The sequence below is a fragment of the Colias eurytheme genome, chromosome 8 (genome assembly GCF_061535395.1).
Source record: "Colias eurytheme isolate Ceu_HAF_F1 chromosome 8, ilColEury1 Martin Lab GWU primary, whole genome shotgun sequence".
Lineage (NCBI taxonomy): Eukaryota > Metazoa > Arthropoda > Insecta > Lepidoptera > Pieridae > Colias > Colias eurytheme.
Genome location: NC_142987.1, coordinates 1,336,935 through 1,364,755, shown reverse-complemented (window position 1 = coordinate 1,364,755; position 27,821 = coordinate 1,336,935). Strand labels below are relative to the sequence as shown.

The 27,821-nt window shown below is 31.7% G+C and overlaps 1 protein-coding gene across 3 annotated transcripts; it reads left to right on the top strand.

Moving 5' to 3' along the window:
* The first annotated feature begins 271 nt into the window (after nt 1-271).
* Nucleotides 272-27,821, top strand: Ggamma30A (guanine nucleotide-binding protein subunit gamma-e). 3 transcript variants are annotated; one of them, XM_090104369.1, is made up of 4 exons: nt 272-325; nt 2,219-2,270; nt 12,738-12,860; nt 25,166-27,821. In XM_090104369.1, the coding sequence occupies exons 3-4, from the start codon at nt 12,748-12,750 to the stop codon at nt 25,269-25,271; spliced, it is 219 nt and encodes a 72-aa protein (XP_089960495.1). In that variant the 5' UTR covers nt 272-325; nt 2,219-2,270; nt 12,738-12,747; the 3' UTR covers nt 25,272-27,821. The 3 variants fall into 3 exon arrangements, with proteins under 3 accessions (XP_089960495.1, XP_089960497.1, XP_089960496.1); XM_090104370.1 differs by lacking the exon at nt 272-325 and adding an exon at nt 1,157-1,251; XM_090104371.1 differs by lacking the exon at nt 2,219-2,270 and having other exon boundaries at nt 306-325.

Sequence of the window (27,821 nt, the reverse complement as noted above, 5' to 3'; positions counted from 1 at the left end):
GGATAAAAATAAATCCTATGATTCCAACTAATAAACAAATTAAAAATGTCGCTTCAAGTTGGTTTTGATAAATAGCCCAATTATAAATCGAAATTTCTCACCAATTTTTTCAAACACAATTTAATGCATCAGTAATTGTGCCAGCGTTTCGCATCTAATTTCCAATTTACGGCAATTAGTAAAAGTATAAAATAATTTTCACCGTTAAATCTACATGATACATTCTTACTCAAATGGAGCGTAGAGCGCTGGCCGATCCATATAGGTTTGTATTACAGTAGAACAACCATTCAACGTCGGCTGCTCGATAGCCTGTGCTCAAACGGTAATTAAAAAAAAAAACATTTTTTTTGTGTTCCGACAACCGTCAATTTGTCAGTGTCAAAACTCATAAAAAAATTAAAATCGTATTCTAAATTTAAAACTATTTTCGCACACGGCTGATTAATTTGTTTGCGTTGCATTCGATTTTTAAAACGGGATCAAAAAGCGCGGCAACAGTCAAATGTCAACTGTGATATTCTAAATTTACATTTGGACGGAGCCGGTATTTGAACGTGGAGTGACATTCGCGGTTCGCAACGGAAAATAAACATTTGCGAAGTTTTTTTTTTAATTTATTATTCATATAGTTCACTTTGTCATTGCTAAATTGAAATTACTTTTTGTGCAAGTGACTTCGTTGATTTAAGAACGTGATTAAATTGTTTCCATTGGTGTTCCGTGTGTGAGTATAGGGTAAACGCTAACCGTGCCTATATTTTGTAACTTTTATTCTTTTTTTATTATTTTAACTGAGAGCCTTTATTATCTTTGAATGTGTTAGTAAATGTTATTCGTAACATTCTAATGAATTGTTTTAAAATACCGTGTGTATTGAGTATTGTATTGAGTATTACCTATATAGTGTAAAATTTTCGTTAATTCGTTTACTAAAAAAATATAAACTGCTGGAATTAACTCACATTGCTGGCGTTCTAAGGAAAGAATGTTATAAATATCGATTTATTATTATCAACAGAAAAACTCATAATTCAGAAATAAAATATTTGATTACATATATACGTTAACAGGGCGGATATAGTGCATTTACCCTACTAGCATGTGAGTGTGTGTGACAAGGCTTTGCCCGTAATAGAATTAGTGATAATTAAATTAAGCGCATTCGTCGTTTGTCGATTGTTAAAAAAAGTTGTGTGCTACGTCGTCTCTGTAATTTTAAGGTAATTTTGTGAAGGATCCGTTTACGGGGTATGTACCTTACTTTTTAGTTTATTTTATTGTAAATTTGAAAAAATTATAGCAGGTAGATTGTAATTGATAAATGAGATATTTCTAGACGTTTCTGGATGGTTAACTAGGATATTAATTAGAACAGTGTAATACTTTAGTTTGCAATAGTATATTTTGAGCGTATACCTACGATATAGTTTTAGCTAAGATTTTATATCGTGTAAGTAATTAATATTAAATGCATTTAAATTATATACAACTAAAAACTTTAAATTATATACACCCAGTTTTCTTTCATTAACTTGTAATTTTATATTAAAAAAAAAACTATTTTCAAATTTTATAATTCTTTCATTCAAAGTTAAAACCTAGTTCAGCATAGAAACCAGAAACATTGACATGCCATTATGTTTAAGTCCGTCTTTAAAAAAATGATAATAATCATATATTGGTACAATTTTAATCGATTTTCTTTGGATAGCACTGTGTAGATAGCTTTTAATATTTTTTACCGTCTGTCGACTTGTAAATCAGCTTACGTCCAATTAATTTATTTATAGTCTATATTCTTATGATTGAAATGTTTTACATAATATATTCATGTAGTAAAGTTTTAACGAAATAAGTCGCCCATGTTATAAATAAGGCTTACGTTGTTCTACCGGGTTTTTCACTTATCACTTACGGGTATAAAATAGTTTATTTCAATCGGCCAAGCTCGGAAGCATTTAGTTTTAGTTACAATGCTGGAATCGACTATACCACACCGGTAATATTTCTTATACGACTTGGTACAAACATTCGTCTATAATGAATGAAATCCCTACAATTAGGTACATGATTCATTGAATTTCCATAATCTTTAGCTTTGTTGGTAAAAGTGATCTAATGTTAACAACATTTGTATATACATATATGTATAATTCACGAAAACATTTTCATGTTCATATTTTTCGATGTTTAATTTCAATTTTATAAATTACAGATTGCTGTGATTGCGTTACCGCAGTTTTTTGACATAGGAAGCTAAAATAAACGTAAGTTTTTCTTTTTGTTCCATTCAAATTCAATTTTTCCAATTTCCTATCATTGTATTCTTTGTATCATATCTTTTAAAGTACAGGCAAAAATGAGTTTTCTACATCTATTCACATTTCAGTCATTTATTATACCAAACAACATAGACATTTTCACCTTCTTCGATGCACTAACTATTATAAAAATAATTTGAAACAAGCAAACAACGCTTTGACAATTCTCACATTTGCGTAAAAATTGACAATTTTACAAAAGGGATATTCAAGCGTTTCATTATTTCTTTGATTTGACTTTGTTATTTTTTTAACACTATTTCTAGGAAATAACATCCTATATCAACGATGTTGCTGTCTTTTGTTATTTTATTAGAAAATTTCTAGGAAATAAAACATACGTTATTAATTACACATTCTGAATTAATACTATTGATTTATTTACAACGAAACCCTACAAATGATTGAACTAAATAGACTGCCGTTACCACAAATACGAGTACCACGGATATAATATGTACTATAGTTAATACTATGAAGTAATGTTCTGCTGCTGCAATATTGAAACGTTTTATTAATTTAAACACAGAGATTTGAGACTGGTTAATGTTAAGTTTAAAAATAAACCAATAGTAATTGTGATGGTTATTTTATCTGAATTTTTGAATGTATTTTTATTTAGAAGTTTTGTCTCATTTAAAAAGTTACGTTCATTTTGTATCAAAATATTTAGATATTTTTTTAATTCTTTTCGAATTTCTTTTGAAAAAGAGTCGTAAAATATTATAAAGCTATAGATAATATAAGAGAAGAACAAAATAATAGTTACGAAGGTAAACCTATTTCTTCATTATAAAGTGCTTAAAACTATATCTACGCGGCTCTAATCATAATAATAATATTAACTGAAATTACTTGTAAACTCTTACACTAAATACTAATTCGGATAAATATTAATACCTACTGCTGTCGGAGAATTGAAATAACTCTCCATAATTAATTATAACTAGCGGTCCGCCCCGGCTTCGCCCGTGGTACATATTTACGTTTTCTCTACATAAAAACCATCCTCGTACTTCAAGGAATATAATAAAAAAAGAATTATCGAAATCGGTTCAGCCGTTCTCGAGTTATGCGCTTACCAACACATTTTGCGATTCATTTTCATATATATATATAAGATTAGGTAGATATGTGAAATAATATTAAATAATGACAGTGCGCACACCTTGCGCGGTCGATGGTAGTACCACAGATTAGAGAATAGTTACTTCGTGTAGTACCGAGACTATATCATCGAGCAGCATATTAAGGTGGAGCTACTGACTCAAGGAATATAAACCATAGCATGGCCCGTAAGCCCATGCATTTCATATCAATTCGATATCGATAATATTATGTTGTACACCATAGAGTTCATTGTAATAGGAAGGTATAGCCACATAACAATTACTCTGTTGTTATTTGTATTATGTTAACCTTCTCTAACACTAGTACCAACACAAAGCTCTTAGTATATCATAATACAAGTGCTTCGAAATAGCCTATCCATAAAGAGATCTAACGACATCAAACGTGTGACGACTGTGTGTTTTAGCTTTGTTTGTATTACCTTTATGGTCCTGAAACATATGGCATGTGACGTCATCCATTGTTTCAAACAGAATTTCTGGCCAAAGAACTGATTTACGTATTCTATCCTTAGAATTATGAAAAATAAGTTCTTTCCTTTAATAAATTAAGTTGATATTTATCATTATTTTATTGGTTTAGCTTTAATAGTATTTTATAATATTGTGGTGAATAAAGCGTTATTTCGAGTACATATTTAATTCATTTGTTAATATTTTCACCTTAATTGGATTCGTAAGGACTATTCTACTAATATGACTATAATAGTTAAATTAGTCATTAATATTTTATTTTAACCATACGGGCTATCACTTTTTATATATCCAATCATTGAGAAAGAAAATTGAATCCATTAATTTAATATAGTGCTATTTGATCCCTAATATCATCACTTAAACTGTATTAAATATTAATCAGGAACTGTGGCATCTTGTATTATAGATGTTGAACTAGAGGTTAGAAACTACATTATTCACTTACGGGTTTCAGTCTTTTAACAGATTGAAACCGTGATTTATCCTTTGGGATAAATAATAATATGCTGCACAAGTCAAGAAGTCTAAAATGAGAAATTTTTCCCGTAATGTCTGCTATTTTTTAAAAATTAGCTAAAGGATTACTTGGATTTAACATTTAGGTAGCATTATGACATTTCCGAAAGGAAATGCCTTAATTAAAAAGGATAATTTAATACACAAAAAGCATACCATCAAATTCTAAGTACTGAGTCTAGTTTTTACCACTATATTGAATGCAAAGGAAGCGATCTCATAGTCTAATCAAACCCACTTGACCCTTTGTCTAGTTTCAAATGGACCTTATATTTCGCGGTTAGATAACACACTATCAAATGCGTTTAGAATAGATACGCATTTATCATATTATTTAAAGGTATATGTACAATAATTATAATGTAGGCACCTACATAATATATTATGCAAGTATTTTGCGAGTAATTGCTAAACAAATTCTTTAAAATAAAAATCTCCCATTTAAGATCTATTCTGTGGACAGTAGGCTCTGTAATTGATTAAAAATAACTCATAATGAACACATGAAAATATATATATAAAAAAAATTGGTTGTCTGTAAAGTCGGTTTACTGACGATAGTTGAACGTGACAACGTCCGATTGTGCTTCTTTGTCGCTCGTTCCGCGCTCTCGCTCGCACTTCAAGCCTTACACGGAACGCCTCAGAGCGAGGTAACGCCGCATGAGTCATGTTTTTTCGTGCGTGCAAGGGGCTCTATCGAATTATAAGACGTTGTCACGTCAATATATAGATAGTGGATAGGTTTTTATCTCACTCGTTTCTATCCAAATTTTCTTTATATTTTCGTAGATACTATTACCTATGTTAGTTATTAGTAGTTATTATAAAGTTCCTAAACATAAATGTATCTCTTTATAATATTCGTTTACCAAAAGAACATGCTTAATTTAACTCTAAAAGCTCTCATATTATATTAATATCAATTTAATTACATCATGTTAAATGAAGCAAACCTCAAAGTTTGACATTGATCCCAATGTCATGTAATTAGAGGGGGTGAATGTCCTCGTTGTGTTTTCACGTCTTATTAATGGTTGAACGGAAAATCTTGTTAACCGACTTCTAAGAAGGAGGTTATCAAATTGATGTGTGTATGGAATATTGTCAGAATTGCACAGTTTTTAGATAGGTATGTTAGTCTAAACCACAGATAATAATAATATAATACTATACTAAGCTATAGAAAGCAAAAGTCCCCGTAACTTATATTACAAAACTAGCCGTTCCCCATGGTTTTACCCGCAATAATAATCGTCTCCTATTGGTCTAAGTGTGATGATATAGCCAACTTTCCTTTCTAAATGGACTATCTAACAGCTAATTTCTCAAATCGTGGTTCCTGAAGTAAGCGCGTTGATGCACACAAATCTTCAGCTATATATTATTACTAGCGGTCCGCCCCGGCTTCGCCCGTGTACATATTTACGTTTTCTCTACATAAAAATCATCCTCGTACTTCAAGGAATATAATAAAAAAGAATTATCGAAATCGGTTCAGCCGTTCTCGAGTTATGCGCTTACCAACACATTTTGCGATTCATTTTTATATTATAGATTATAGATATATTTTAGTGCAATATTTAGTTTCGAAATTTTGCTCAAACCATTCCACAATATAAACTATTAAATAAATTCCCACGAATACGCTACAAGGATCTGGCAATTTCACTTAATAAGATTCAGTACAAATTAAATTTATCGGGGAGCTCTCAGCTGCATACAATTACATCAAATTAGCTGCATCCAGACCCGGTATTTGCGTCAAACTGAAATCTTAATAGATTCCTCTCCATTATTTAATTAGCCGTTAGTTGGATTTTATTTAGTCGGAGCTTTCTCGACGTACATTTTAATTCATTTTGAAGGTCAGTTTTCTGCAGTTTTTTGGTCGATTAGTTAAAACTTCAAAAATGGAGATCATATTTTTTTTGAAACAATATTGCTTGTTGTTTATAGGTAATTTATCCTAGGACACGTGCAATTCTGTGATTCAGTACTTTTGTTTCATTTTAATTTGTGATTCCCGCTTTTTCATAATGATGTATGAACAAAATGGATATATTTTTGGGTATTATGGTATTATGTTATAAATTCTGTCATAAGTGATAAGACATCTGATTCAAATAGACAGGTGTTGTCAACCTAAAAAAAATCTTTAAAATCGTGTCTACTTAGAACAGCAGTTACAAACCTTTAAAGTTTTTCCAAAAATGTTAAAAATATGTCTATTCTAATTAAGTAAATATTTTTGCAAATGTTAAGACATAGTCTGTTTCTATCTCATAATCCATACTAATATTATAAATGCGAAAGTAACTCTGTCTGTCTGTCTGTTACTCAATCACGCCTAAACTACTGAACCAATTTGCATGAAATTTGGTATGGAGATATTTTGATACCCGAGAAAGGACATAGGCTACCTTTTATTGCGAAATATGTACCACGGGCGAAGCCGGGGCGGACCTTTAGTATAAGATATAATTATGTCTTCCACGCGTTATAGAGACAGAGAAAGCTTTAGTTAAACGACGTCAAATATATTATGAAGGGTCAATTAATACTATGACACATCCAGAAAACTGACAAATAGCGAAATGATGAATGGTGTAAGTCTAATGGTAACAGCGTGTATTAATTAATAGAACAGATTAGTAGTGATTTATTTATTCTATAATTAGGTGAAAACGAAGTATGGTCTACGGTACAGCTGTGCGAACTTATCTCGTTCAAGCAATATCTACCACAACCTTTGGCATATTATGATATTATAGAGTAATAATAATGTAAAAGTGATATTTATACCTTCAACTTAATACTTGGAAGGACTAAAACTATTTATTCGTTGTTATAAAACGTTACAATAACGACTAAAGAGATACAATTTGATGATTAGACGTTATGCGCTTTCATACATTTCAGGGGTTTATTTTAATTTATCTATCGATCAAACCACATGGGCTATCTATCACCGAAAGAATTTTTCAGATCAGACCAGTAGTTCCTGAGATTAGCGCGTTCAAACAAACAAACTCTTCAGCTTTATAATATTAGTATAGATAGATGTGAAAAAATCGTGTGTAGCGGTTAATGAATCTAGGTCCCAAGAGGGTGTGTGTTCGATCTGGAAAATTGTGTATTGTACAATATGGTTTTACTAGTGTTTGGATTATAAAATATAATCCATACTAATATTATAAATGCGAAAGTAACTCTGTCTGTCTGTCTGTTACTCAATCACGCCTAAACTACTGAACCAATTTTCATGAAATTTGGTATGGAGATATTTTGATACCCGAGAAAGGACATAGGCTACCTTTTATTGCGAAATATGTACCACGGGCGAAGCCGGGGTGGACCTCTAGTATTTTATAACATGTAGATTAATATCGTAAAGCTGATGAGTTTGTTTCGTGGAGCGCGCTTATCTCAGAAACTAGTCTAGTAAATTCGAATTGAAATTTGTTATTGTTTTGGATAGTTTTTTCGTAGAAGGCTATCACGCTATGACCAATAGGAGCGGGCGTATTATTTTTAACTAGCTTTCTGACCGCAGCTTCGCCCGCATAGTAAGAAAACCCGCATAGTTCCCGTTCCTGTGAGATTTGATCCTTTCTCAAATCTCAAGCTATCTCTGAATATTTCATCCAGATGTATTCAGTGGTTGAGGCGTGACGAAGAGACAGACAGATAGAGTTACATTCGAAATTATAATAATAATTATTGTAATGTAAGAAATATGAGCAAATAATTGTCATTGGGATGATACATAACAGATGTTTTAATTAGGAGCAAGCCACAGTACAGTACGATTCACGAAAGATGACCACAAATGGCGGACGTCTGCGCCCGTTCACTCATGAAAAAAAGACTTAAGACAAAATAACATTTTAAATTTTAATGTTGGTTAAATAATTTATTTTTTATTTATTTAAAATTAAATCCGCCCGCGCCTCACCTAACACCTACAAAGGGACCTAAAATATGCCTTCTGCGCCGTGGTCATCTTTCGTGAATCTTACTGTACGTCGCTATAGTAACTAATCTCGGCTATAACCATTGAGGTATATTATTATACAGAGGACACCACGAACAAAATCTGTGCGACAAGCGCGGCGGCGCGGGGCGGCTAGTGAGTCATACAATTTGCAAATATTCTGCCTTTTATTGCTTATAAATTAAAACCAATCAATGTAACAAATAAATATTGTTTATCTTATTAAAAAAATATGAATAAACTTATCAATTAAAACCAATCAATGTAACAAAAAAAAATGGTTTGAGACGATTGACTCTAACTCGTGTTAGAAAAAGTGTAGTAGCGATGGCCTCTCTAGTACGTAGTACATAGTAACTCAATGGCTATAACTCCCACATAAACGTAACGGAATAGCTAAGATTAATCTATTATGGTAAAAACCATTGAATCCACAATACAAAGTACGTAAAACTACAAACGAACCTCGCTTTCATTACGGAAAACCACACAAAAGAACAATGTGAAAATTATTATGATTGTTAATTGACTTGCATTTAAAACTTCCCGCGCTAAAGTAATCAAATCATAATCTTTATTCAGCACTTTTGCCTTCTTTCAATACGTTTTTTAAGAATTGCAGTCAATGCGGTTAGCGGTTAGTATAGTAGTTAATTATGTTCGTTACATTGTTCAGTTTAAAGGGAGTGTGGAGAAAGGTTTAAATAATGAACTAATATAAGATATTAAAGCGCATTTGCAAATAATCTGTTTTAAGTAAATAAATAGTGACTAGATTTTTGGTAGACTTTAATTATTTCAGTAGTTAGGTACTCTACCATGTCAAGCATTAATAATTACATATTATTATATTATCTTTCTATGCTGGTTTTTAATAGTTATTATATTTCGATTATTATTTGTAACCATCCACGGTTGTTTCTAGGTCAACCTATAAAACTTGCCACTTATATTTTCTAAAATATAGAAATCAAATTATTATAAGTAAAAAGAACATTAAGGTCACAAAAAATTGGTTTATAAATATATCATTGATTTAAATTAGAACTATTAATTTCTAGACCAATTTTAGTTGTGCTAAATGCTACAGCAGTACAGCTAATTGCAATAAGCCAGTGTTTTATTACTATCAAATAGGTTCCTGTATTTATGTACGATGGCCTTCTTTAATTATTATCAGTAAAATATATCGAAAGAAAAGATAATATCTTTAATATATTGACGATCTTTGGTTAGAAAAACTTTTTATGTTGTCTATTTTTCATAGTATTTGATTATGTGAGAAAATATATCTATGAATGTCACATAATTAATATTAACGAAGCTGGTCAAAATCGAGAAATGGAATGAGATGTTTTACCGTAGAAAAAGAAGCCTAGGCCCTAGATCACTCTCTAGGGTTTCTGCAGACTTAAAAATCAGATAGAATTATTTTTAGCGACAGTTAACTATGAAACACAAACAAACACTCTTTCGAATTTATAATATATAGTAAGAATTAGTAAGTAAGTACCTAACTCTTAGTACCTCTACTAGTACTAACGTAATCAATATTAAACTAAACGTCGTAGGTTTGATTTACAATAGTCTTTTCTCTCTTGCAATTTTATCTTCTTATCGATAATATAAAAATGAATCGCAAAATGTGTTGGTAAGCGCATAACTCGAGAACGGGTGGACCGATTTCGATAATTCTTTTTTTATTATATTCCTTGAAGTACGAGGATGGTTTTTATGTAGTGAAAACGTAAATATGTACCACGGGCGAAGCCGGGGCGGACCGCTAGTCTTATATATAAAAATGAATCGCAAAATGTGTTGGTAAGCGCATAACTCGAGAACGGCTGAACCGATTTCAATAATTCTTTTTTTATTATATTCTTTGAAGTACGACGATGGTTTTTATGTAGAGAAAACGTAAACATATACCACGGGCGAAGCCGGGGCGGACCGCTAGTCTATAATATAAAAATGAATCCCAAAATGTGTTGGTAAGCGCATAACTTGAGAACGGCTGAACCGATTTCGTTAATTCTTTTTTTATTATATTCCTTGAAGTACGAGGATGGTTCTTACGTAGAGAAAACGTAAATATTATGTACTACGGGCGAAGCCGGGGCGGACTGCTAGTTTTATATAAAAATAAAACCTTGTTTACAACGTTGTGTTAAAATATAATATAATGAATAAAGAACTTTTTAAATAAGTTGAAAAGTCCTTACTTTTTGCCGTAAAAACACAACGTGAAGGGTTTGTAGGAGCTTTTGTATGGAGCACTGTTAGCGGAAAATTCTCTAATCCAGTTTTAAATATTATAATATTATGAATGTTAAGAAAATCTGTATTTTAACATTAGTGTTGTTTTATTATTCATATATAACAACAAAATAAAACAGTACCTTTTAGTACATATTTTTCTATTTCTGTCTTCATTTTTATTTTAATAAACCTTTCTAGAAACTATGTCATTTATACTATTTTCGTAATAACTCGAATTACCTATATAGCGCATCAAAAATAAACTTTAATCTTTCCACAATACAAAAATCAAGACAGAAATAAGATACGAATAGCTCTGTTATATTATTATTTTTCATTATCATCTCTATTATCAAATTAAAAATAAGATGAAATGACTTCTCAGTAATTACCCAAATTAACTATAGCTACAAGAAAATTGTCCTAAAATAAAAGTCATATCGCAACAATCCTTTTCGATAAATTTATACATACTTACAAACGTTTCATATACGATTACATATCAGATATCCGAGAACTTATCTCCTTCATAAATATTCAAACAAATATCACCTCTACTACACCAAGAATAACGGTCAAAAGTGCGTGTCCAGTTTTGACAGATGGTGCACTTGGCTCGAATACAACAGACGAAGAATAATGCGATACAAAACACGGCCGACTACCGGGCATTACGCCTAATTCATTAATTTTACACGCCCCCGTTACGCGAATTTCGACTCTATGAATTTGCAGCAATTGGGTTTAATTTTGATTAGACTGGTGGATTAACAAAATTTGCGCAAAATTATAGTTGTGTGCGTAGGGTTGTCATAGAAACTGTAACAGCGTGCGCGCGCATCGTCTACGCACACCCTCAGAACCCCCCTTACAGTGTAAGCGAGACGGCTTGTGTACAATCGTGTAGAAAACGTTTTAAGGTCCTTTATTTTTATTTGAGATAAGAGTAGTGCTTTAGAATTAAATATGCATACTATAATATTATATATTACCTAGTGATTCACATACTATAAAATTATTGGTCTCATAGCTATACAATATAAAAAAAAAATGTATGCATGTACTAGAGTACACACGTAAGAAGTGAAACTTCTTTATGACCTTAAAAATGTCACGAGTATGGCGTAACGCAAAAATGTCACGCGTACGGCGTAACGCAAAAATGTCACGCGTACGGCGTAACGCAAAAATGTTACACTAAATTTTTGTCCAACCCCGATAAAGATGTTTCACTTCAAATGTATGCGTGTACTAGAGTACACACGTAAGAAGTGAAACTTCTTTATGACCTTAAAAATGTCACGAGTATGGCGTAACGCAAAAATGTCACGCGTACGGCGTAACGCAAAAATGTTACACTAAATTTTTGTCCAGCCCCGACAAAGAAGTTTCACTTCAAAAAAAAAATCTTAGAAGAAATCACTATAGAAAGAAAGTTATTTTAGTAAAAGCATAGATAATATAATACTATACGTAATAGCTTCACACATAAAGTATAGTTTGTCATAATATTATATTCTATGATTTTGGATATTTATCGCCTTTGGTAACAAAATATTAAAACTTAAGACAGAACATGGATTTTATTGACTGTGAAAGCAGTATTTATCTACCAATGATATTATGTACACCGAATTTCCGTAATAAATAGTGGTACATACACTTGAATATCCTAAATACTCTCTTTTAATTTTTTATTCTCTTTATGAGATTCATATGTTAATCAAGGTTAGTTCATAGTCCCTACTTTACAAATGTTATCGGGGAGATGACATTGAATTGACGGCATCGGTTACACTTAACTATTCATTTTAAACTTTGACATATCCAATTACTACAACGACTATACTTTTTACTCACTATAATAAATAACCAAAACTATTAAAAATCATGAATTACACACAAATCCTTTTTTTATCCTACATTTAAAATATTACATAACCACTTCCCTATCCCACTGTACGTCGCTGCGCTCACAGCGAAGCAAATGCATGAATACACTACTTACCTGTGTGTGGGTGTTTTATACCACAGATTCTGCGCGATGGATGCCAGTATTCTCGCAACCATGGACAAAGAGGCACTGAAAAAGCAGATCGAAAACATGAAGTACCAGGCCTCCATGGAACGCTGGCCGCTATCGAAAAGCATTGCTGCGTGAGTAGAAAAAAAATAACATTCCTTTTTTGAAAATTTAATTGTGCGGTGACGTAATGTGATGTGCCATATTGGGCCATTCGGCCGGGAGTGGTTGGTGCGTGCAGTCGACAATAGTGCTTGTTCCAACCGCATTTGGTTTAATTTCGTGTTTGTATGTGCTGCTCCGATTTTCACGGGTTCACGGGACGTTTTTTTACCACCGTGAGGACGTCTCTTTTGTGTTTTTTATGTGTTTGTTTTATAATCATCCGTTAATTTATTCCTTTAACATGCTAATTTATGTCTAGATTGTAACGTACACAATGATTTCAGTCATGAATTTTAATTATTTCATTCATCCAGTATGTCTTTTGTTATGTTGTACCTACTATGATATTATTTAAATGAAAATATGTTTATCGCATATTATATTTATGACTATATATGATGGGTACTTATTTTCTATAATTAGAGAGCTTTTAGAATTCAAGACTCAGAAGGTACACTTAGGAGCTTTTAAAGTCGGTTCCTCTAATTAAATTCTATACAAGGTGACTGACCTAGCTGCACTTGTGGTTTCGTCTGGCTTTACTTCTCTCAGTTTATAGCTGTCTTAAAAACAGTCTATATAAAGTTTAATTTACTTGTATGGGAACTTTGTCGTAATTTGAAAGAAATGCTATTAAAACCGCTAATTACGTTTTTATGTAAATTCATACAATCTCAATGGTTCCGTCAAAAAACGTGTATTTATTTTTTTGTAAAATTCCAATGTTATTTTTTATTTGTGTTGAAATTGCGAATGTATAAAAAAATATAATTAAGTAATGTAACCTATAACGCATTTTATTATATCTCAGACTAGCGGTCCGCCCTGGCTTCGCCCGTGGTACATATTTACGTTTTCCGGGATAAAATATAGCCTATACGGATTCGGAAGAAGCCCTCTAAGTAATGGTAAAAGAAATTGTAAATCGGTCCAGTAGTTTTTGAGCCTATTCAATACAAACATACAAAAATACAAAGGTTTCCTCTTTATAATATTAGTATAGATTTAGACGAATTACGTATTTTGATTGAACTCAATATTACTAGAGAAAATATTATATTGAAGGGAATGAAGTCATAAATAAATTAACCCCAGTTGACCTTTATTGTGCGTTGCAGTAAAACGTTATACTATAAACTATCTCTATAAAAAAATTCATCTTAAAGCTTGAAGCCGTTTTTACTTGACTTAAAATATTACGTTTCTTAACTTACAGCTTCATTCAGGGATGAAAACTAAAAAAAATATATAAGTACTTTACGTACGATTAAGTACGTAGTTTTGTACTGAAAGAATTATCAATATCGGCAAAGCAGTTTTTAGGTTACACCATAAAAAATACAAAAGCGCTCAATCTATATTTCCTGTTTATTATAATATTATTTTATATATTGTATACTAGCTCCACCCGCGACTTTATTCACGGGGACTTAATGAAAATTCTGTATTAATTTCCTCCCCTTATTTCCTTGCCTTTAAACTTATCTATAAAAGATCTCCATGTTTCAATCTATACAAATTGAACTCCATCCAAATCTATTACCCGCTTCAATAACATAACAGACAGACAGTGTAATTATTACATCTATACTAATATTATAAAGCTGAAGAGTTTGTTCGTTTTTTTGAACGCGCTAACCTCAGGAACTACTGGTCCGATTTGAAAAATTATTTCGGTGTTGGATAGCCCATTTATCGAGGAAAGCTCGAAAGGAAAGCAGGCTATATCACGCTAAGACCAACAGGAGTAGAGCACTGCGGGTAAAACCGCGGGGCACAGCTAGTTAATAACATTAATATGAGTTATTTAGAAGAACGTAACTATACAATTATATATAGACATCTATTTAGTTTTCAGTTTTACTTTTAGTTCCATACGTTGTTCGGTATAAACAAACAAATTTGACCTCTTTTTTTCTATAAATAATCACATCGTAATATAGTACGCATAAAATATCGGTAAGTATCATAATCTGTTTTAGATACCTTGTCTTATTATGCAATAAGATAACTTATTTTAATAAAGTACGATTTTCATATTATATTTGTGTATCAGATTTAAAGCAGATTTATTTCTGTCAACGTGTTATCTGTATCCCTGAAATATCATTTCAGGTATAAGAATAAACAATATTAATTAATAGAATTTCCATTAAAAACTCTATATAATATCTAGTTTACGAATATACATCTAAAAGTAATTAAAATAATTTGAAAAGTAATCACCCTACATATCTGTGTAATATTCAGATAACATTATAATTTTTACAAGAAAATATAATTCTTTTTACAAGAAATTAACTGTACCTTGGTATTTTCATCTCTATTGACTTAATCCATACTCTCACGTCACTTATCCATAACTAGCTGCTCCGCGCGGTTTCACCCCCATGGCTCCACTCCTGTTGGTCGTAGCGTGATGATATATAACCTTCCTCGATAAATGGGCTATCTAACACCGAAAGAATTTTCCAAATCGGACCAGTAGTTCCCGAGATTAGCGCGTTCAAACAAACAAACAAACTCTTCAGCTTTATAATATTAGTATAGATATGAAACCTTTGGTGGAAGACGTGGGTTCGATTGCCGCCTCGTAATCTAGTTTTTTCTGACGACGCAGTTGGCGCAGTGGTAAAGTAACTGCCTACTGAGCCGACGGTCCCGGGTTCGATCCCCGGTCAGGGCAAATATTTGTGTGATGAACTCAATTATTTGTTCTTGGGTCTGGGTGTTATTATCTATATATGTATTTATTAAATATTATATTTATCGTCGCCTAGTACCCACAACACAAGCCTTAATTGAGCTTACTGTGGGACTAGGTCGATTTGTGTAATAATGTCCTATAATATTTATTTATTATTTATTTATTATTCTATTCTTTAAAAGCTTAGTTTAAAAGATTATCAGTTAATATATTTTAATGAATGATAACGTGGTTACTATTTTGTGTAATTATTAAAGTATTTGGAAAGCCTAGTCTCCTATACAAGATTTCCGAAAAAGTAGACTATGTCGTATTCCGGGTCTTCAGCTACCTACATACCATTTCATAGTTGGTTCAGTACTATTTGCGTGAAAGAGTAACAAACATCCATACAAACTTTCGCATTTATAATATTAGTAGGATCTTAAATTCTTGTGTCAAAGCGTTTGTAACGAAACTCCTTCATAAGGATTTTAGCCGATCATTTTGAAATTTGAGTATATTCAGTAGCGGTCTTACTAATAAAATGTACCCAATTTACCCATTTCCTTTGCAATGGATTAGTTATTGCAATAACCTGTCTTGTTTCTATGATTGACGTTTCATGTGAGCAAGAGCAGGACAAAGCTATAGTAGAAAATGGTAGAAATGTATCCATTGTTTAACTTTTTGTTAGTAAGGCCGTTAGTCTGAGAAATATCCTAAACTACCTTTTATATCCTCAAAAGATTTATAATATTTGTTTATATATAGGGCAACGTTTTCCGGGTCAGTCTGAAATAATAATATAAAAATACATTAATTAGATTATGCCTTATAAACACAAAACAGTTTTGTTAATATATCATGAGCTGTTATCATAATGAAACATTTTCCTGTTGAGGCATTTGATGTTCTAATTATTAATATTGTATACAATAATTAAATATTATGACATGAATAATAACAAAAGCTTTAATACAGTTATGTTTATTTGCTAGCTTATTTTGAGCTCAAAGTTAGAGCTTTTAGAATTCAAGACTCAAGTCAAAGTTCAAATCTTCAAGAATGACTTAAAAAAAAAAAACGCGAAGATTTTTTACGAAAATGATTGTAAAGTATAAATAAATACTCGACAATTTAATATCTTTCTATGTATATTAACACCAAAAAACAACAAAGATAACTGTTTTTGCTGTCACTTGTATAACATAATATGTTTTCTAAACTAGATTAATATAATCTTCATCACCTGCTATTTTCCAATAGGGGGAATCGATTGTATACCGTCTAGTGCACAAACAAGTGACCCTTGTCACTCACTTATACTTGTATACGTAGTATATTATTATTAGTCTGTGCTGTCTGTGCTTATACTAATACAAATAACTTCTAATGAAACTATAACAGAGAATTGTATGCATAATGCTACAAATAATTTATTTGTATATTTTTAAGGGCTGATTTTTCAATCGTTGGTTAAAACTTATTCATCGAATAACATATTAAACTACCATTTCAAAAATGTATTCTAATTGTCCGTATTTGACAGTTTACAAGTGATATTTTAAAATGTTCGTGTAATACATACTTTATTGGACGGATAAATTGAAATATCGGCCCTAAGTGAAACTTCTTTACGCGCGTTGAGAGTAAAATTTCAAGGTCGCGTCATGTCAATACCGTCACATCATGGAGAAACGCGATGATTGTGGTATCTTTGAATCTTGCCGAAGAAGTTTCACTTTTGACACGTTTATTCAGCACACACGCTCTTCTTTTAGACAGCACTGTAAATAAAAAGTGCAAATGATTTCGTGTTCATCTGTAGGTATCTAGCCTAACAAAATTATTTAATGATCACTTTTAATATCGATTATAATTCATACATATCTTAAAGATAGATTCATCTAAAACAAATAATATACTTGCGAAAATTACTAAAGAAAGCTACTTTCCAAAATGCAATACTTTAGTACAACAGCAAATAAAAACTCCACACTCGAGTAATATTGAATCATATGGTTAACACACTCGCAGCACGCGTAGACGAAGCTATCGATTTTATATTTTTATCGTTTCACTACATGTGGTTTATCAATTATCACACAATAGGCTTATGTTATTACAAATGTATAAGAATGTATGGATTTGTCGCTCTTTTACGCAAAACAGCTGTTCGGATCCATATGAAATTTGGTATATAGATAGATTATAATTTGTATTAGCATATAGGCAACTTTTTATCCCAGTACCAAGTGAAGCCGCGGGCTAAAGTAGGCAAATATTATAACAACGCTCTGAAAATAGTATTTGATGGCCACCTAGTAATTGCGTGTTAAATTTTTATAATTATTTTTCGTTTTGAAGAGGCCTTTGGGCTTGAAAAGGAAAAAATGATTTATTTGTTTCACGCGTGCATTTGTTTTTCGTGTTTTCAAGTTATATTTCAGGACTATTTAACAAATTCTTGTCAAGTTTTCCTTATTTGTAAAATGGCTCTACAAAAATCATTTTTAGGCGTTTTTACTGATTCAAATTGGTAAAACTTGTAAATACGTAGGCATGTACGTTTACAATTAGTCAATTTATTTCGATAAAATATAATCGTTCAATTTCATTTTATAATGTCTTTAAATAAAAACGATACAGAAATGGCACTATCAATATTTCGAACTTTAGGAAAAAAACCGTCGCCACACACCTTAATTAATATTACCTTTGTGTATTACCAAAAACATTAATTTAATAGCACTGTTTTAGATCGTTTTGTCACGAATGTCACCAGTTATTATACAAATGTTTTGTATGGTTTATGTTCATAAACTCAAGCTCAAACAAACATTTATTCAATAAGACTTCTTCTAGAAGCACTTTTGAATTGTTATAACATAGTTTTACCATTACCGCCAGAAAACAGTTTCTACAGAGAAGAGCCAGACAAACTCTGTAGTTGCTCTTTTAAGGGCCGATTTTTCAATCCTTGGTTAAAACTTATTCGTCGAATAACGTATTAAACTATCATTTTAAAAATATATTCTTTGGCCGTATTTGACAGTTTACGGGTGACATTTTAATATTATCGTGTAATACTTTATTTGGTGGATAAGTTTTAACCATGGATTGAGAAATCGGCCCTTTATCATCTCTACATACTCGTATATCTACATAGTATTATGTGTGTATTTCTAACTATTAAACAGCCCAAGGCGCTCATTTGCGGTTAACAGTTTAAGGCATTTCCAGTATCGATCGATACTCGCTTAGTGGTATCCTTGGCTTTAATTTAGTCCCGTTGTTCGATAAGCCTGTAGTGAAACATTTATCTGAATCTCGCAAGTAAATGTTTTTGCAACACTGTGTATGTTTGTTTTTCTTTCACGTCGTAACCGAGCGATGGGTAGAGAATGTCATAGGCTTATACTTTTTACCGCGATAAAACACTTCCCGTGAGAATTTTCCTTTTCGTTGTTGCGCAGATAAATCCGCAGGCGGAAAGCTAGTATTATATACAACTTCTCGACTTTTCGAAAACATCCATCAGGGCTTTACCGACTTAGTCGCGTAGAATGATCGAGGATCCTCCTTTTCTGTTGTAAAAATAACATCTGCCTTTTTCCACAACTGTAACGTATGTTAATAGCCTTTACTCTTCTTCCAGAATCGTATTTAAACCATCTCAATAACTTTTCAACTTAGAAATGATCTTGAATAAACGGACAAAGTTTTAGATCCTCCAAATTTCAGTTATGCTACACTGACTCTAACAAGCATGTCAGCCTCCCCAAAGAGCGACATGGTTGATGCCGAAGTAACAATTCCCTTGGTATCAAAGCTTGTGTTCTCTAACAGCTTTAGCAATCATAATATGGTAATATAGATATATTTCAGTGGAAGTAAGCGTGATAAATATTTTATTTTATAAGCCTTCACACAATTATTTTAGTAATCAATTTTATTTCATGAGAACAGCTACGAAAGTAACCAATAGTAGCAATAGCTTTTTAGTTCAACTAAGGTTATAATAATAGGACGTAATATTTCTAGTTCTATTTCACTTTTATAAATTGGCTTAATTTACCGCCAAAAATAAGCGCTTTCTTACCACAATACAGTGACCTAAATGAATAAAAGTTCCCTCGATATCACATGTTTTCTAAGTTCATGTAACCACGGTTAATATTCCTTACAAGACGCAATCTAAAAACGGAAAGATATATCATGCTAGTAATTTTATTAAGAGCTCAGCTTTCCCGGAGTAGTCATGAATAATTCAGCCCCACAATGTCCCAAGACAAACAGGGGTTTATACAAATCCAATACATTTTGCGATTTTTTTTTATTTGTGCACTTGTTTGGGATGAATGGTGTTATTAGTTTAATTTTATTCAGTTTATTCAAGCCAGTACTTCTCTATAAAACTGCGTTAGGAACTGGTACCACCAAATGTTTCTGATATCACATAGTGACCCACAACCTTGTTCTATGATAAGTCTACTGTTGGTTAAATGAATATGGTATAACCAAATATTTATGTTTCTTTATAAACTCGATATCAATTAGTCAAAACTGAAAATATAGATACAAGGTTAGTAACTGTTGTGTATTTAAATAGAATGATTTATTTGCACTTCCAAATTCAATGAGACCAACCACCTAAGCTTGTTTTATGAAATATAGCATAAACCTATATTAGGTTGGTAACAGAAAGAAATAAAAATAATTTAGTCAAGATAGGTAATATTCATGAATGTGGGTTAAATTTTGTTATACTCTCTATTTAAGTTAACAACATAACATATACAATATAAACAGTATAACTGGGTCAGCTAATTGCCTTAAACGAATCATATTGCAAACCCATATAAGAGCCTATGACAATCCAATTTCTATATGATGTAGGTATTTAGCGAAATTATATTTATTTACTCTACGTTTATATCCATGTTTATCCTGTCATTATTTGGATTTAAAATTATAGTTCAAAAACTTATCAGGAAAAGAGCATGTTTTACTTGTATAATATTTGTTTTACTGGTCTTTTTTGTAAGTACATAAGCAAGTAAATAAACAGTCTATGTACTTTACAACTGTAACCAATTGTGGTACATATATATTAATGGAAATAAGCGATAAAAATGCAATAGAGCAAAAATTGTTATTGTTTCTTTGTCTTCCATCAAAAATGTTGACTAGTTTACTTCCCACGGCCTCGCCCCCTTTGTCTAAACTCTAAAACTTAACTAATTGTGTACTCAAACATTTTCTCAAGAAAAATTCTATACGTTTCAACAAATCATTGCGTAGTTTAAAGATCGCATACATAGACTGACAGCTGGAAGCGACTGTGTTCTATACTATCTAGTGATATGGCCCAGGGCACTCGGGGGAAGAGCCCTGGGTTATGTCGGACTCACCCTGCTGAGTGCAGGGTCCTACCGACTAAACTCCACTGTGTTCCGCCGTGCCGCTTTATTGACGGGGCCGCGGGTATTCGGTAGAACCGCGTCCGCAGATAGTGATATGGCCTAGACATTAGACAATAGACATGTGTATAGCTTTTATTAGCTCACAGACGATCTAGTTGTAGTATAGGATTTCATTTAATTGTTCCATTATGTCTGGAGTCTTGCACTAGTCGTTCGTGATACTGTATCCGTTTCTTCTTGAAGGACAATAATTATAAAGAGTTATAATTATTGTCTATATGTGAAGTTAAAGGTTTAATTTAATGTGAAGAAAAAGATAATATATTATTATTTACTAGCTATGCCGCGCGGTTTTACCCGTATTGCCGTATTGGTCTTAGCGTGATGATAAAAGATAATTGGGCTATATATATAACACCGAAAGAATTTTTCAAATCGGACCAGTAGTTCCTGACATTAGGACATTAGGGCGGGCAAACAAACAAATTCTTCAGGTTTATAATATTAGTATAGATTAAGTTTTTGCTAATTCCCACACTATTATAAATTACTTCAATTAACAAATATTTGGGTAAAAGTAATATTTTTTTATTTTTTAGTATGCTATTGCTAATCGCTGAATATTAAAATCGTTTTTATAAAAAGTGAAGACACAGCTTTTGTGCTTATAAATTGCACAAAAATATTTCAATTTCAAGTAGAATACATTTTTGAAATGGTAGTTTAATATGGTATTCGACGAATAAGTTTTAACCAAGGATTGAAAAATCGGCCCTTATATTAGTAAATTATCTAGCAGTTCTTGATAGAATAGATATAAATAGATAGAAAAGATTAGTTTTCTAAAGTCATGATGTACTAAAAAATTGCAGACAGACATATATATAATATGTTAATGCAATCATAATTTATCGGAACTACGTAACTTCGTCTGCTCACAAAAGAAAATTGTTGTCATTCTTGGAATATTTTCAATTCAATTCTCTTAGATTAAATTGAAAAATGTTACAAGAATTTATAGAAACGACCTTTTTAAATAAACTCGCTTTATTCATGAGTAGATAGATATTAAAAAATGTAAATAGCATAGCATTATATTATACTAGCTGCGTTTCGCGGTTTCACCCACGTGGCTCCAATCCTGTAGGTCGTAGCGTGATGATATAATATAGCCTATAGCCTTCCTCGATATATGGACTATCTAACACCGAAATAATTTTTCAAATCGCACCAGTAGTTCCCGAGATTAGCGCGTTCAAACAAACAAACTGTTCAGTTTATAATACTAGTATAAATTTAATCAATGATAATTAAAATAACTTAAAAATCGTTCATATTAATATTACGTTACGTTACAGTTTCATATAAAACTGGTTAAAATTATTTAGTACAATTTAATCGGAACTGTATATATTTTAATCTACAATCATTGTGATAGAAAGACAAACAAAACGATGTATTGGAATATCAATCATTCAAATTGCGGGAATTTGAACAGTTAGTTCTGATGCGAAATATTTTGATAAATTCTAACTAATTGTTATTTAAATTGAAATAGATAGTTATGGCCTAGATACTAATTTTCGAGACATAGCGTAGAGTACAAGCTTTATCTACCTTTATATATCTTAATGTTCCTAATTAATAAAAAAGTAGTTTTAAAAAGTAAGGACCTACAGTGTACACATATAATAATATCGAGTACCATTTTCAGTAACATTATATTAAAAGTAGGTACTTAAAATAATTAATGAATTTGTTGGATGGATGTTTATTGCTCTGTCACGCTAAAATAAACGACCGATTTAGATGAAATTGAGCAAGCAAGTAGGTACTAAGAATAATTACACAGTCTAATTTTAACTCGGTAACTGCGAGTGGATTTAATTTCTATACAGAGAAGGATATTTTTAATCTAATATAGCTTTTAAATCTTCAGAAACAACACGAAGTTATAAACGAATTTAATTTCTTTCATATATTTACGTATTATGTAATAAAATATACCAAACCACAAATAGGGAAGATATGAGTTAAGCATGTTAAATAACAATGAGTTCACCGTGTTTTAGTTAATTGTTTTATTGCGTCTAATTTTGCTCGTATCGTATGAAAATGGGATGACAAAATTTCGCTACATGTTGTTTTTATAAATTCAAGGAAGGAAATGTAAAAAAAATATTCTTAATACGTTATAAGATCGATTTCCCTGAAAGCTTGGCTAATTATTATAGCACTAAATTTTCAATCAAACAATCTTTTCTTATTTATTCGTTCGAAAACTTAATGTTGTCACAGACTAATAATAATATACTACGTATGTTGTGTATCTATTAATAGTATACATGCACACATCTGTAACATAAAATTATTTTTACACAAACACAATAAATCGTTAACTTAAATTTCACGCACTTTCAAAAGATAATAGGAACAATCGCATCAAATTCTTCCATATTTCATAAACATTATCATAAACAATACAAAAATGAAATATTCAAAGTTTATTATACGTAACACCGGCCATAACTCATCCTCTTAAATTGAAATCCATAAATATCCTACTTCCTACTAATATTATAAATGCGAAAGTTTGGAAGAAGGATGTGTGTGTGTGTGTGTTTGTTACTCTTTCACGCAAATGCTACTGAATCGATAACAATGAAATTAAGCACACATGTAGAGGGTAACTTGGATTAACACATAAGATAGGTTTTATCCCGGAAATCCCACGGGAACGGGAACTATGCGGGTTTTTCTTTGAAAACGCGGACGAAGCCGCGGGCGGAAAGCTAGTAATACTATAATAACGGTGTGTAAAAGTGTTTATTGAAGCGGTTCAAACGAGCTATCAAAGCTACATAGCTAATAAAAGCTCAGTAGCTTAACTCGACTGGATATTATATGAATTTTATTATCGCCTAGTTTACTGTCGTGATATAAATATGAAGCTTGAATAATAAAGCATTTTCACCTTTTTGATTATAATTAATATTACCTGTGCTTCAAAAATACATATAGTAATAAAGAACATCTGTATTCTAATATGAAAACAACGATAGGTATATACCAATATCAACGTCATACATAGAAGGAATACTTTAACATACATACGCAGAGACAACCCACAGCATATTTTAGGCACATCTTATATATCTTATATATAAAAATGAATCGCAAAATGTGTTGGTAAGCGCATAACTCGAGAACGGCTGAACCGATTTCGATAATTCTTTTTTTATTATATTCCTTGAAGTACGAGGATGGTTTTTATGTAGAGAAAACGTAAATATGTACCACGGGCGAAGCCGGGGCGGACCGCTAGTCTTATATATAAAAATGAATCGCAAAATGTGTTGGTAAGCGCATAACTCGAGAACGGCTGAACCGATTTCGATAATTATTTTTTTATTATATTCCTTGAAGTACGAGGATGGTTTTTACGTAGAGAAAACGTAAATATGTACCACGGGCGAAGCCGGGGCGGACCGCTAGTCTTATATATAAAAATGAATCGCAAAATGTGTTGGTAAGCGCATAACTCGAGAACGGCTGAACCGATTTAGATAATTCTTTTTTTATTATATTCCGTGAAGTACGAGGATGGTTTTTATGTAGAGAAAACGTAAATATACGTACCACGGGCGAAGCCGGGGCGGACCGCTAGTAGGTTATAAAATTATTATCACTATACTGAAGGTTTAGGTAGGTAGAATTTAGGCTCATAGTTCGATTCAAATTTAAATTAATTTGAAAGTACGCTTAGTTCATTTAGTGTTTGTTCAAATTGTGGTTACAAATATATATCAAGTGACGTCATCAAGCATGGTTATGGTTAGATTAATGGGTCGGATAATTTGAACTACGAGTTACTGATGTATATCATTTGCTATTTATAATTCTATTTTTACTCTTTGTTATCCATCGTTTTAAATCTTTATTTCAACAAGCACGAGCACGTTATAAAAACACATTAGAAAATATTAAATTGTCAAAAGCATTTACAAATCCAACAATATACAACCAGAAAGTACACATTACGTTACCGAAATGAAACGAAATGAAACCACTCAGATATATTCGCGTGTAATATCAATAAAGGTGATGCAAATAACGCTGAGACATTTTAATATTTACCCACAAATTTCATTTGTTACAGGATGCGGGAGTACGTAGAGGAAAATGAGAAGAACGATCCTCTCATACACGCCCCCGATAAGAAAAACAACCCTTGGGCTGAAAAAGGAAAATGTATCATCATGTAACAATCCATAAAAACAAATAAGTCAAAAATAAATTCTAAACCATACTGTTTGGCTCCAATTCGAACAACGCGTCTGGTCGTAGGATAAAATTATTCATTGACAAGTGACAATGTAGAACCTGATCCGCAACAACTCCGAAAAAAGCGAAAGATATAAATCAATTTATATAAACCAGCATGAAGGAATATGAATGATATCTAATCTATGAAACTGCCAGACAATATAAGGATACATAGAATCGTAGTGGATGAGTCCATCGGTCAACGTAGAATACCTAAGATAAGCATCATTTGATCATTATGTTCACCAATATAATCTAGTCCTTATTCTATAATGTAAAGAATGTACATTTTGACTGTGCGCGACGCAAGGATGTACTTATGAGTGTTTTTAAAAGGATTAAAATGGTTGTAAATACGTTAAATTTTGTATTTCTAGAGATAGAAAGTTTGGTAAAGCCGAATAGAAAGGGAACTATCAACGTTGGATGCGTAAATTGTAAATTTAATTGTAACGTATATTGACAACCAATGTTTTATGTTACGAGATGAGATTTTAATTTTATCAGCGTGGAAGCCTCGAGAACGTTCGAACAAACTTTTGTTGAATTGACCTCCCAAGAATCCATTCCTCTTCACGCAAACAGCAACTTCCTCTATGAAATTTGCGTGCAATCGTTATGGATTCTAGTACAAACTAACTAAACTCAGTTGGAACTCGATTGTAAAACTTCGCTCAGTTCGAAACTATTGTATTTTTATCGTCTCAACTAGAAACTTTGCCATCGCAACTAAATAGGAGAGTGAAATTAAATGTAAAGATTCATTGAGCTCATGAATCTTTGTATTTAAAAGACATTTTAATTATTATTCATTAAATATATATAGGGTATAATCGCACATCACAACTTACCATCTATTTGCCTAATCACGGAATTAAGAAAGCTGTTGAGGAATTTAAAGTAGATATCGGCAATAAATACGAAGTAGTGGAGGTGTTAAATGAGGACATGTTAAACGTAGTTGAGTTAAATATTAAAGTTAAGGTAACTCATAAATAAATGCGACATAATCTTAATCAATCGATCTAATTATAAGCCGACTTAGGATAATTTTTTATGAAGACAGGTACACTCCGCAGTGCCATTATCTAGTAAAGCTTCTAATTCTCTTAGCGATCTATCTTCTATGCTCCTGTATTTCTATATATATCCTTAATCTTATGGCCGTTCAATTCGACCTAATTTACCATTTCGTATGATTTTGAAATCAGTTCTATCCCAAACATTAAAATTTAGATGTTAAAAACTACTATCAAATACAATTTTAAATCTAGCACTTGAATAGAATAGAGTTAATTCAAAATTTAAATTGAAATAAATTACCTAAGTCACGCGTTTCACTAAAATGAGCTATCGTAGTTTCCAAAATAAACTTCTTCTAAATTATATCTAAGGTAAACTCGGATTTGATGCTCTCGTAATTTTTTGATCACTGGTGACCGAATTCACACCAGATATCAAAAAATTGGGAGCAATTATTTCAAGTAGAACTAATCTAACATTCCATTAAAAGGATTTCAATCCTATCTTTAATTAAATAGAGAATGCATAAACTTACGCACTGTAGGTGAAATTAGATTAAAGTTAAAATGTAACCTTTAAAACTTATAAGATAAAAGTACCTTCCTCCTTACCATATCTAGACATGAACTATGAAGAATCATTCTGGCTGTGAGTAATATCCATTTATTTAGATGCTTCATCATTAGAGTCAGAATCAATTTTGCTAATACCGACAATAAATATTTAATCATTAATTATTGTTTTGACGTTGGCATCTAACCTCACGAGGAACCCGAGTCAATTTTTGATACGTACGCATTTCCTAGCTCATCTTCTGTATCTGATCTCCGTTCTTCTCTTCCTTTTGTTTGCATTTCATCTGTCCTTCTAGCTCCATAATGATAAGTTTAGAAGTTAGAGTTATTCGTAGTTGTAATTATAATTAACATAAGAAATGAAATCAAAGTTGTTTGTTAACTTATACGATAAAGGTTGCAATTCAGAGAATTAGCCGTAGACATAATTAAAATGAAATAAAACGCGTTCGTTTAAAATGTATTGAATAAATTTAGGGATTTTGCGAGAGCGGTACGAGTATGAGCGTTGACAAAGTTTCCAATTACATTGTTTATTTTTGTTTCAATCGAAACGTTCTCAAGGCTTCCAGCTTTATTTATGTTGTTAATTTATCTTGAATTGTCTTTAAATCCTGTTTTATTTAGTTAAGTTTGATGATACCAAAGAATTGTCTTGAATTTTGAGGGGCACCTTTTGTCCCTTGTAACCGAGCGTTATGATGACGACTTCGATTTCCATTTATCTACTTATAATGAATAACTCAGCCGGTAATTTAAACGGATTATTCAAAAATTTAATAACTAGGTAAGGTGATATTGGAAATGATTTTTTTAGAATCAATAGGCTAAGGTATTATATGTTATTAATATTATGTAATCAGTAATCACTGAAATATAATAAAAACTGCA